At 49.0% G+C, this 12,729-nt stretch overlaps 1 protein-coding gene across 21 annotated transcripts in view; it reads left to right on the top strand.

The window, feature by feature from the left end:
* Nucleotides 1-12,729, top strand: part of EP400 (E1A binding protein p400) — a 126,298-nt gene that overhangs the window by 104,801 nt on the left and 8,768 nt on the right. For 17 of the 21 annotated variants that reach the window (XM_087423502.1, XM_087423501.1, XM_087423508.1 and 14 more), the window contains 6 exons: nucleotides 2,552-2,759; nucleotides 2,887-3,089; nucleotides 5,592-5,810; nucleotides 7,794-7,989; nucleotides 8,405-8,529; nucleotides 10,723-10,869. In XM_087423502.1, coding sequence (XP_087279628.1) covers nucleotides 2,552-2,759; nucleotides 2,887-3,089; nucleotides 5,592-5,810; nucleotides 7,794-7,989; nucleotides 8,405-8,529; nucleotides 10,723-10,869 — 1,098 coding nt within the window. Of the gene's footprint in view, nucleotides 1-2,551; nucleotides 2,760-2,886; nucleotides 3,090-3,333; nucleotides 3,431-5,591; nucleotides 5,811-6,989; nucleotides 7,064-7,793; nucleotides 7,990-8,404; nucleotides 8,530-10,722; nucleotides 10,870-12,729 lie in introns of those variants that run through there. The other 4 variants (XR_015549835.1, XR_015549834.1, XM_087423518.1 and 1 more) reach the window with 3 other exon arrangements.

Below are 12,729 nucleotides of genomic sequence, written 5' to 3' on the forward strand. Positions count from 1 at the left end.
ACAATATAGAGTACATTAGAGATGAAAAATATGGTTACCAAAATTGGGGGAGAAAACCTGATAATTGGGCTTAATATCAGTTTACACACAGTTGAAGAGAGAATTAGTGAACTGGAAGATAAATCAGAAGAAGTTATCCTGAACGCAGCATGGGGTGACAACAGATGGACGTATGGAAGAGACTTTAAGAGCCATGGAAGATAGAGTGAGAGGATGTAGCACGTGGTTAATCCAGACGGAGAAATTTGGGCAGAGACAGTATTTGAAGATGAGAGAGTTTTCCAGAACTGATTAATGACACTAATCCATATATACAAAAATCCCAACTAGTCCCAACAGGATCATGAAAAGGAATCCACACCTACATGATGACAACGACAAAATGGTCTTAAAAGCAGCCAGAACAAAGGCGGGTTGGCTTCAGAGATCCAACAGCTTACTTCTCAATGGTGGAAATGGAGCCAGGCGCAGGTGGGATGACAGCTTTACTCTAAAGACAAACATAACTGCCAGCCCCAGGATTTTGTATCTTGTGAAAATACCTTGAAGAACAAGGGTAAAATAAAAACGTTTTCAAACAAACACTGAGGAAATTACTGATGGACCTTTACTAAGTGAGGTACTGTAGGCAGAAGGAAGGTCTGAGAAAGAAGAGCAAAGGAAGTGAGCATGTGGGCTAATTGAAGAGAACATTGACCTTGCAAACAGCGGTAGCTTGTTGTGGGATCAACCAAGATAGACATGACGTACACAGTAACAATGACATATGAGTAGGGAAAGGGCTAAAGGTGATGGAGTGTTCTAGAATCTCTGTTGTTCAGAAAAAGTGGGAAATTATTGATTAAACTTTGGTAAGTACGCGTGATGTAATTTTTTTGTGTGTGTGTGAGGAAGATCAGCCCTGAGCTAACATCCATGCCAATCCTCCTCTTTTTCCTGAGGAAGACTTGCCCTGAGCTAACATCTGTGCCCATTTTCCTCCACTTTATGTGGGACGCCGCCACAGCATGGCCTGACAAGTGATGCGTCACTGCACACCTGGGGTCTGAACCCGGGCTGCCAGCAGCGGAGTGCGTACGCTTAACTGCTGCGCCACGGGGCCAGCCCCTCATGATGTAATTTTAAGATGAGTCACCTAAAGAATAAAAATAGAGTATGACTTCCAAATTTTGGAAGGGAAAATGGGATGAGGAAAAATAATCTGAAAGAAACAAGGAAGATTAAGAGAAGCATGGAGGAGCTGGCCCCCGTGGCACAGCGGTTAAGTGCGTGCACTCCACTGCTGGTGACCCAGATTCGGATCCTGGCACGCACTGATGCGCCGCTTGTTGGGCCATGCTGTGGCAGTGTCCCACACAGAGTGGAGGAAGATGGGCATGGATGTTAGCTCAGGGCCAGTCTTCCTCAGCAAAAAGAGGAGGATTGGCGTGGATGTTAGCTCAGGGCTGATCTTCCTCACACACAAAAAAAGAGAGAAGCATGGAATAGATGGGTTGATAGAAAGCACAGAATAAGATTCTGGACTTAGATCTAAATATACAGGTAATGAGATGAAAACGATCAGAAGCAAACAGAACAGTCCAGGGAAACATAATGAGTCTGCACCAAGGGGCAGCAGGGGCAAGGGACACGTTTAAGGGCAGTTTCAGAGGTAGAATTGGTAGGATTTGTCCACCAATTTATTGTGGGACTAGGTAGCTGTGACTCTGCGGGTTGGAGTGTGGCCACTCAAGCAGCTGCTCTCACCCACAGACTAGAGTGTGGGATGCAAGAGGCAGGGAGGCTGCTCCAAGTTTTGGGCAAGGTGAAGTTGAGATGCTACAAGACCCTAAGCATATGGGAGAAGGTTGGGGGCTGTAACATCCTTACCCGACTGGCGATAATGGTGGAGAATTAGGACCTTGGCCTGTATGTTTTGGGGATAATCACAGGTATCTAGAGGATAGTCAAGAATCTCATGTTTCTTGGGACCAAAAGGTTTTTTCGTTGTTTGTTTTGGTGAGGAAGATTGGCCCTTAGCTAATATCCGTTGCCAATCCTTTCCACTTTTTGCTGAGGAAGATCAGCCCTGAGCTATTGTCTGTGCCCATCTTCCTCTATTTTGTATGTGGTATGCCTCCACAGCATGGCTTGATGAGTGGTGCACAGGTCTGTGCCTGGGATCCGGACCTGCGAACCCCGGGCCCCTGAAGTGGAGTGTGCAAACTTAACCACTACACCACTGGGCCAGCCCCCAAAAGGTCTTTTGAGTGAGGACAGCGGGACTGGGCCTTTTTACGATGGGGGTGGGAATGGGAATGTTGTCATCTGAAACCGTGTTCTTGCTGTCTCTGGTTAGCTGATGATCTCTGTAGCTCAAGGCACATGCTTTGAATTTACAGGTGAAACTTATTCTCTCAGCACTTTCAGTTTGTCAAATGACCGCGATCTAGAATGTGCTTCACTTCTTTGGGTTTAAAGTTTGGTGCTCTTCTCTCTTCATCTGATGATTGTAAAACCCTTGGCCAGTAGTCAAAGTAACCTGATAGTTTCCTCTGTTTGCCTTTTCCAGACCTCTGGAGGCTCTGCTCCTGCCCAGGTGGTCCACACTCAGCCTCGAGCAGTTGGCTCCCCAGCTACGGCCACATCTGACCTGGTGTCCCTGGCTCCAACTCAGGGTGTTCGAGCGGTGACCTCTGTGACAGCCTCGGCTGTGGTCACTACCAGTCTGACCCCAGTGCAGACCCCGACCCGCTCTTTGGTGACGCAGGTGTCCCAAGGTAAAGGCAGGTTGGATTCCTGTGTGACCCATCCCACTGTTAAAGCTGGTTGGGACTTGAGCTCCCGTTTGTTGTGGGAAGAGAGGAGGGCCGTGTGAGTGTGGTCTAGTGAAACAACTTCTTCCAGCCACAGGGGTTCAGCTTCCTGGGAAAACTATCACGCCTGCACATTTCCAGCTTCTCAGGCAGCAGCAGCAGCAACAGCAACAACAGCAGCAGCAGCAGCAGCAGCAGCAGCAGCAGCAGCAAACCTCTCAGGTGCAGGTTCCGCAGATTCAGGGCCAGGCCCAGTCGCCTGCACAAATCAAAGCTGTGGGCAAGTTGACACCGGTAAGCATCTTCCAGAAAACTGTAAGCTTATACTATCTGTGGGACAATGCCTTGTTGCATCATGTAATTCAAAGTGTATTTTGCACAAATATACCGTTGTCTTTATGTGGGAAGTGTGTTTGTGTTGTCTTCAAAAACAACTTTTTGTACAGTAGTACTGTCAACGCTTGTTTGCAGTGCTCTGGGGGCCTCAATTCCCATTTCCAGACGTATCTTCCCACTTGTTTTCCTGTGCTCCATGCAGCAGTTCAGCTCCAGAGAGGACCAGAAGGCCACTTGGTCCCATGCCCAACCAGAGAAAATGCTGCTGAAAAGCATTCCTCGGCAACTCTGGAGACCAGGTGTGAAGACTTGGTCTCTTCAGGAATAGTTCATTTGCAGTGTTGTTTTTCAAAGTCGGTCATTTGAGTACTGATGGTTCTGGTTTTTGGCAATCTGTGCACTACTTGTACTGTTATGTATGTAATGCATTCATTTTAAAAGGAAATACCATATTCCTGCCATAAATGGAAAAGTATTCATTCTTGGCATAGAAAATAACCAGAAAAACATAGTAATATAAACAAGACAGTATCTTAGAATTGCAGCTAGCTGTCAGGCCTCCCACAATAAGTACCTGACCTTGGCCCTGCCCCTTCTTGGTTACAGAGGGGACAAGAGGGCGTGTTGGAGGATGTACTGGCACCGAGCCGAGGCTTCATCCTTGAAGCACCGAACTCATGCCAGAGAAACAAAATGCAACCAAATAAAGCATTCAGTTCCTCAATCGCACCAGCCACATTTCAAGGGCTCAGTGGCCGTAGTGGAGGTGGCTACCATACTGGACAGCCCAGATTTAGAACATATCCATTACTGCAGAAAGGTCTGTTGGACAGCATGAAATTAGAGAACAGTGCTAAATTAGAGAGTTCCTGAGCCCCGCAGAGGTGAGTTGTCATAGCTGGTCGCCCCACCAGGGTTGCCTTCCTTTCTCACCTTCCTGCTCTTCCCTCTCTAGGATGCAGGGCCTTCACATGCCCCTCCTCACCCCCTTTCAGCTGCCCCAAGCCCCACCTACCCCTCATGACCTAGTTCCTTTACTCTCCACTCTCCCCTCTCCTAGATCAATTTCAAAGTCATTTTTATTTTAGCATGTTGAAAGAGATCATCTGATGGTCATGAACTACTCAGTATAAATTTTCTAAAAAAAAATACATTTAGGGGCCGACCCGGTGGCGCAAGCGGTTAAGTGCGCGCGCTCCGCTGCGGCGGCCTGGGGTTCACCGGTTCAGATCCCGGGTGCGCAATGACGCACTGCTTGGCAAGCCATGCTGTGGCGGCGTCCCATATAAAGTGAAGGAAGATGGGCATGGATGTTAGCCCAGGGCCAGTCTTCCTCAGCAAAAAAAGAGGAGGACTGGCAGATGTTAGCACAGGGCTGATCTCCTCACAAAAAAGAAAAAAAAAATACATTTATTTCTTAAACTATTTTTAGAACTATCTTGATTTCTTTTAAAGACTTGAGATTTATTTATGAATTAAATCTTCACTTGGAGACGGAGTAAAAGTTGAGAGTTGATGCACTTATAATAAATTTTAATTTCAATTATATCTTCAATTAAATCTTGTAATAAATTTTAAAATTTCAAGAGGGACCAAGATTTTAAGACTTTTGAAAATTTTGATGGGGGCTGGCCCCGTGGCATAATGGTTAAGTTTAGGCACTCTGCTTTGGTGGCCCAGAGTTTGCAGGTTTGGATCCCGGGCACGGACCTACACGCTGCTCGTCAAGCCATGCTGTGGCAGGCATCCCACGTATAAAGTGGAGGAAGATGGGCACGGATGTTAGCCCAGGGCCAATCTTCCTCAGCAAAAAGAGGAGGATTGGCACAGCTAACAGTCCTGTTAGCTCAGGACTAATTTTCCTCACCAAAAAAAAGTTTTGATGGTACTGCATGCAGATTTCTTTTTTTTTTGGGAGGGGGAGATTCACCCTAAGCTAACATCTGTTGCTAATCTTCCTCCTTTTTTTTTTTTTTCTTTTATTCCTCCCAAAGCCCCAGTACACAGTTGTGTATAGTCGTAAGCTCTTCTGGTTCTTCTGTGTGAGCCACCACACAGCATGGCTACTGACAGCTGGGTGGTGTGGTTCTGTGCCCGGGAACTGAACCCGAGCCGCTGGAGCGGAACACACAGAACTTGGACCACTAGGCCATTAGGGCTGGCTCTGTACTGCAGATTTAAATTGACTTGTTGGTAAGCAGTAAGAACCTAGAAATTTTGCTATGAATTTACTGACCTGTCAGCATCACTGTTTGCAGTTTTCATCAGTGATATGCTAATTTTTAATAAAGGAACATTTAAGAAATGTTGGGAAAGCCCTGGAGGATGGTTTACATAGTGTACCTTAGCATCTGTTTCCTTCAGTATTCAATGGAGAATATAATGGTAACTTAAAACCAAGATGCATAAAAAGTGGAATACAGTTAATGTTGATGAGAAGATGCTTTCTCTGGGTTTTAGGAGCACCTGATCAAAATGCAGAAGCAGAAACTGCAGCTGCCCCAGCAGGCCCCCACACCACAGGCCCCACCGGGGCCCCCGCAGCCGACGGCACAGGTGCAGGTGCAGCCCCAGCCACCCGCACAGCAGCAGAGCCCCCAGCTCACCACGGTCACGGCCCCGCGGCCCGGAGCCCTGCTCACGGGCACCACCGTGGCCAACCTCCAGGTGGCCCGGCTTGTAAGTTCCGGTTGACAACATTTGTTTTTCCAAAGCAAATCTTTTCACGTTCTAATTGAACTGTTACTGCTTGCTCAGAACCATGTTAGGTATTGTGGCAGGCTTACAAGTAAAGTAGAAGACATGATCTTTCCCCCAAGAAGTTAAGTTTTCCTTGGAGAGGATGAAATACAACACATGGGAAACGTTATTTAAATAATCACATTTCCCAGAACTGAACGGTTACAAAGCTTAACCCTTCAGTTAGTAGTTAGGGGAAGTGGGGAGCGAGCTAGACCATGGAAGGAGGGCAGGATTTATGTTGGGAATGACAGGAGGGTGAGACATGGAACGCCGAAGATGTCCAGTGCTGCTAGGGTGGAGATTCAGGGATGAGGTTCATGTGGTTGGAGTAGGGGGTGTGGTGAAGGAGCCACAGGAACCCAAAAACCAGGCTCTGGTATTACAGTGCTTTGTAGGCATGGAGAGACTTCGGAGGTTTCTGAAGAAGGGAATAATAGGATGAAAACAGTGTCTGGGAAGATCAGTTACATTCAACAAGCGTTGATCAAATGTCCTGTGGGCCAGACACTGTCACATCAGGCAAGCCAGCGCCCAGCTCAGGGAGCCCCCACTCTGGCCCTGATGACGGCTAATTTCAGGGGTCCTGCTCCTGGCCAGGCACTGCCCTAGGCTCTATGCCTGTCACCTGATTGGTGCTCGTGGACCGTCACCGAGGCAGGAGTGGGGGTTTTAATGTTAATTGCATTTTGCAGGTGCAGAAACTGAGGCACACAGCTTAAGTAACTACAACTCAGCTAGTCACCTACAACTCAGGCAGGGATTGGGGGTCTGGGTGCTCAGGCTCTGCTTCGCATGCACTTCACTCCCACCTTAAGTCTGCAAGAGGGGATAGAAGTAGATAAAAGCTGCAGAAGCAAGTTTGGTTTCACCTGTGTTCACAAAAAATGCAAATTCAAATGAGAAGGGTGGTAATCCCGTGTGATGGTCAGGGCGTGGGGAAGGCGTATTCTGCATGAGGGTTTTGTCTGACAGGAACCAGCTGCCCCAAGAGGGGATTCTAGTAACTGAGCTAAAAAATGTGCACACCAGTTTACCCAACAATCCTGTTTCTGCTATACCCTGAAGAAGTAACAGAACAAGTACAAAGTGATGAATGTGCAAACTTGTTTGTTTCAGGAACGTTAGAGGAAACGTAAATCTCCACGACTAAGAAGTTTACGAAGTAGGTTGTAGAGCATCCACACAGTGGGGTAGGAAGCAGCTTTGAAAAGTGATTGTTGTGAAAGGAAGAGAAACAGATTACACAGTAGCTGTAATTCATCTCATTTTACATACGTTTGCAGGGAGCCACACAGATCAGAACGAGGTCTGTGGGCTGAAGGCCCGTTTTCACATTCATATGTGGGTGCTTTCAGGGTTATGGGTGGTTTTTAGTTTGTCATATTTTCACCGGTAGTCTGAATTATTGAACATACAAAAATAGATCTATTTCCATTTTCCTTTTTAAAAATGTAACTTAAGAAAAAACCTGCTTGGTAGCAGTGCGATGACTAAGTAGCAGGAGGTGGCGTCTGCAGGAGAAAGTGAGGTTGGCAGTCATCTCGGGGAGAGGGGCAGGGGGCTGAGTTTAGTCGTGGCCGAAGGAAGAGGACACCTGGCATGATTGGGTTACCCTGAGGTACAGGACGGAGGGAGAAGCAGAGATGAGCACTGGGTGTGGGATCAGCATCTGAACGTCAGCGTGACGGATTAGCTGTAGGTCCTGCTAAACCCGGTTCCCTGCGTTTGGTGATGGTGGGTTAAGAAGCGTGGGTCACCTCCAGTGAGTGGTTTTCCTTTAGTTCACTGCTACCTTCCACCTTTGTCAATCGTTGTAAATTTCTCACCACTTGAACTCGTGTGTGTGGGGGCGGGGCATGTTTGCAAAGACACACAGTGTGCTGAATTTCTCTGTACTTCCCCATTGTTTCCACTGTTTAGACCCGGGTTCCCACATCGCAGCTGCAGGCACAAGGGCAGATGCAGGCCCAGGCGACCCAGCCGGCTCAGGTGGCCTTGGCGAAGCCTCCAGTGGTGTCCGTGCCCGCAGCCGTGGTCTCCTCACCAGGCGTCACGACCCTGCCCATGAACGTTGCCGGGATCAGTGTGGCCATTGGGCAGCCACAGAAAGCCACAGGTGCCTGTTGTGTGCCACCCTCACCCCCCACTGCTGCTCTACTTAGAGCCTTGAGCAGGGCTAGGGAGTCTTTTTCTAGCAGAAGTGGCTGCCAGCCCTGCTGGCTCCTTTGCTGGACACCCATCTCCGGTGTGTCGCGGTGTATTTTAGCAGAAGTGTCTCTCAGAGCTTCCCAAATACAAGTTTTGGCCCTTGATTTAACCATTAACATTCTGAAGTTCCCATCCTTTTATCTGAATGTCATTGTGAACCCAGAACATTTTAAATGTACGTAAGGGATGGCTGTAGTCGTCTCCACATAGTTTCAGTGTATAGTTTTCTGTACAGGAGTCAGTCACTCTGAGCTTAATGTGAGCCCTGAGACCCTCTTCCCTACTTAGTGCTTGTGACTAAATGGCTTGATTGGTGTTTGCAGGACAGACTGTCGTGGCCCAGCCCGTGCATGTCCAGCAGCTGCTGAAGCTCAAACAGCAAGCTGTGCAGCAGCAGAAAGCCATCCAGCCGCAGGCCGCCCCAGGCCCAGCGGCCGTTCAGCAGAAGGTACTGGATTTCTGCAGAATTCTCGTGTTGTCCCATCTTTATGCTTTATGGCAGGAGTCGGGTCCTCCTGCCAGGCGTGGGTAGACAGAGGACAAGAGGGTCCTGAATGGGCCCTGCCTCGCTGCCTGGCACCCACGCACAGGGGACCCCATGGTCATGCGCTTGGGCTGTGCAGAGGGTGGCCTTGGGGTTGGAGCTGCTCCGAGGCCCTGGAGGGGAGGGGGTGGTTCCTTGGTGGGGAGCCCGATGCACCAAGGGCCTGTGGGGGACTGTGAAGGATGCAGGCTGTGGAATTACATGGCTGGGAAGGGGCCAGAGGATTCAGGGAAGCAGATGTAGCTTGTCACGTATGACCCACCTGGGCTCCTAGTATACAGAACAGATGGAGCCAGGCCAGGGCCACCGCCAAGCTTGTAATCAGGCGAGGAATCAGGCAGGGACGTGTCCTTGCACGTGTGTGCTCAGAGAGTGGAGGGAGGGGAGGGCAAGGGGAGAGGGGCTTGATGTGAAGGAGTACCGTCAGCATCTCGCTGACTTGGGGAAGTTGGGGAGGCGGCTCTGAGCTGATTCAGGTCCCAAAGCCGAGTGCTCAGTAAGCCCATGTTGGGGCGTGTGCTGACGGACAGGAGCAGTGTGTGAGGCGTCCCATCTTCTGGGGCTTCCTCTTTGCCCACGTACTGGCAGCATAGAGCCCAATGTACAGGTGGTGACGTTTGGGGCTTGCCCTGCGGGTTGCATCTGTGCTATTTTCTGAACTGGAGCTGGAACAAACATTCTGATGGTGGGACAGCTGTGGCTGTGGAGCAGGCTGGCGCACATTGCCCTCTCCCTGTGTGCTGAGAGCTCTGTGGGTACCTGATGCCAATTCTTAGGGCAGAGCTCGTTTTCCTTTGAGGAAACTGAGGCTCAAGGAAATGAAGAGACTCGCCTGGAGTCACAGAGCTGACGGTTGGGCCCCAGGGTCCCGTGCTCGCCAGGCAGTGGACAGACAGCTCTTCCTTGAGTGTCGCTGCCCCTCTTGCAGGAAGGAGCCCAGCTAGGGGTCTGGTGGGGCTGAGATAGTGCCGATCCTGACGCCGTTGTGCTTTGTGGGGACAGCAGAACAGAAAACTGGAAGGAGAGCTGTCTTTGGCAGCTTTGGGTGGGATGATGGGCGCCAAGAGGGCAGGACGCTGGGAAGGGGCAGCACTGATGAGGGAGATGGTCAGGGCACACAAGGACGCAGGTGTTTGGGACATCGATGGAGGAGTGTAGATCTGGCCTTCAGGAAAGAGCTCTCCTGGCTGCACCAGCCCATCACGCTGGTCATGTCCCTGTCTTACCAAGTGGAGCGGGGCCTGGAGGAAGGGTGTGTCTCCTGACTGAAGACAGTCCTCGCACCTACCTCTGGGGATTGCCTTCTCCCTGGGGTGGACAGTTTCTGGAAGGAAACACCACTCAGAGTCACCCCCCAGGCCTTTCCACTAGTCCTCTGGGCTCGGCTGGACAGGACCAGGGCATGGGCAAGGGGGGACACTGGCTACAGAAGAATGAAGACACCGGCGGGGGGCCGGGGTAATTGGCAGAGGCTTAGTTTACAACTGAAAGATAGAAATAGAAGTGCTTTAGCTCAAGTGCTGGTCTGCTTAGTATAATTTGAAAGAAAACTTCTGAGATACAAAAAAATATTTTTACGTAGCCATGGCTTTGTAAACCAAATATATAGACCACATATATGCCCAGCCTTCTGAATGGTGTTTAAATTCCCCTGACAGAGAAAACTAGAAATTAGATTAAATATGCAAAGATTGTGCATGCAGGTTTGCTACCCCTTGTGCTAAATATTTTTGGGTATCTTCCAAATTCTTAAAATTATATTTGAGAAATTGTACGAGTATGTTTTCTCTATTGTGGTCAAGTTCACTCACTCACACGATGAGCAGGCATTGCACCAGGTACTATGGAGGATGTAAAGATGAACCCCAGACTGAGCTATGAGGGGACTTCCCGGGAGAGGAGGCAGGTGATATGTGGGCCAGGCTCTTTGGAAGGGGCAGCTGCAGGAACAGGGCAGAGGGCAGGCTGTGCCGGGGACATGGAGTGGTCATGTTGCCGGTGTCTGGCCACTCGGGGCCCACAGAGAAGGCCCAGGCTCTGAGAAGGGGCCGCAGAGCCATACCTGGCCCTAACCCTGGGCGTTCTCTCTCTCCTCAGATCACTGCACAGCAGATTGCTGCTCAGGGCCAACCACAGAAGGTCACCTATGCCACCCAGCCAGCCCTTAAAACCCAGTTTCTTACCACGCCCATCTCCCAGGCTCAGAAACTGGCGGGGACTCAGCAGGTGCAGACCCAGATCCAGGTGAGCATGAGCGAGTGCTAGGGTTGGATTGCAAAACATGGGCGCACAGGAGAGGGAGTAATTGAACGCACAGGGTTCAGAGAATAAAAACGGGTGGGTGCCCACGGAGCCAGAGCCCTGTTAAGAGAGCATCATGGGCCCTCTGCTGCCTCTCAAGGTGGCTGGTCCCTCATGTTCCTTGCTGGTACTGCCACCTGTGTGATCGCCTCTGAGTGGCTTGGGGCCCCGGCTGAGGTCATGCTGTGGTGGTGTCCTTTATGTTTGTGAGACTCCTCCAGGAGTCATTCTCCTGCCTCCCGAATTGACACACTCTGTCACTTTGCTGCTGGTGGCTGCATGGGCTGCTGCTGGCTTTGCTTCTGGCTGTGGCTGCCCAGAGAAGTGTTTTTTTTTTTTCTTTAAAGGTGTGTGCTTTTTTTTTTCTTTGTAAGGAAGATCAGCCCTGAGCTAACATCCATGCCAATCCTCCTCCTTTTTTTTGCCCTTTTTCTTCCCAAATCCCCGGTAGATAGTTGTATGTTATAGTTGCACATCGTGCTAGTTGCTGTATGTGCGACGCCACCCCAGCATGGCCCGACAAGCGGTGGGTCGGTGCGCGCCCGGGATCCGAACCTGGGCCACCAGCAGTGTAGCGCGCGCACTTAACCACTAAGCCACAGGGCCGGCCCTTCCTTTTTTTTTTTTTAACTAAAGTCCAGAATTTCTATAAAACAAGTACATTAATGAAACATTTCCAAAGAAATACTGAACAATATATACTCTAGTTGGCTGAGGGTTCCAGCTCAAGAGTTTGTTTATACCTAATTTTTGTGCATTAAAACTCAGCATGGATCTTAGATGAGCTAGAATACACTGTATTTTGAAATCTGGTTGAGGTGTGTAAGTGCTGAGAGTGGCTGCCTGGGACAGGTGTGCAGGGCTGCGGTGTGCACACATCATTGAGCTGCCACAGCAGCCCCAGCAGCACTCGTACTCTCCTTGGCCTCGGCCGCTGGCGACTTACACGGATCTGTTGACCATCGGGTCTCTTTTCTGAAGTGCCTGTTCAAGTGTCTCCCAACGTTGGTTAACCTTCTGGATATTAGCCTTGAGTTCTGTGTGTCACACTGTCTTCTCACTTTATGGTGTCTTTGGACAAACAGAAGTTCTTAGTTTTAATGTATTGGAATTTATCTTTAAGTCTTTAAGTTTCTGAATAGTGCTTTTTGTGTCTTGCTTAAGAAATCCTTCTCAAAGGTCATGATGTTATTTTCCTGTATTGTCTCCTAAAAACTTCATAATTTTTTGTTCACATTTAGGTCTTTAACCTTCCTGGAATTGGTTTTTCCAGATGATATAAAAATAGGAGTTCAGTTTAATTTTTCCATGTGAATACCCTGTTATCTTCAGCACCACTTATTAGGGAGTGTGTTCTTTCCCTCTCATCCACAGTGAGACCTCTGTGTGTCATGCATAGTTCTGTGTGGGGCTTTTCTTCAGTGCGTGGTCTCTGTGCCCACACTGCTCTATCTTCATCTCTTTGGCTGCATAATGAGACTTGGCATTTGGAAGGCAGATCCTTTCACTGCTCCTAGCTGGAACATCCTGCTGTGGCTCTTTGCGCTTCTCTATTAATTTTGAGTCAGCTTATTCAGTTTACACACCACAATCAAAACTGTCAGCGTTTTCGTTAGAATTGCATTGACTCTGTAGATCTGATTGAGGGAGAGGTGACGTCTCCGCCGTCTTGACTTGAGAATCACCAATGTATGATGCATCTTTGTTAACTCTTCTTTAATGCCTTTTAATTAAGTTTTCTGATTTTTTTTCCATAAAAATCTTAGCACTGTGTTGTATTTGTTAAATAATTAGTATTTTTTG

Source organism: Ceratotherium simum, chromosome 35, assembly GCF_057802395.1.
Source record: "Ceratotherium simum simum isolate JZ-2026a chromosome 35, ASM5780239v1, whole genome shotgun sequence".
Lineage (NCBI taxonomy): Eukaryota > Metazoa > Chordata > Mammalia > Perissodactyla > Rhinocerotidae > Ceratotherium > Ceratotherium simum.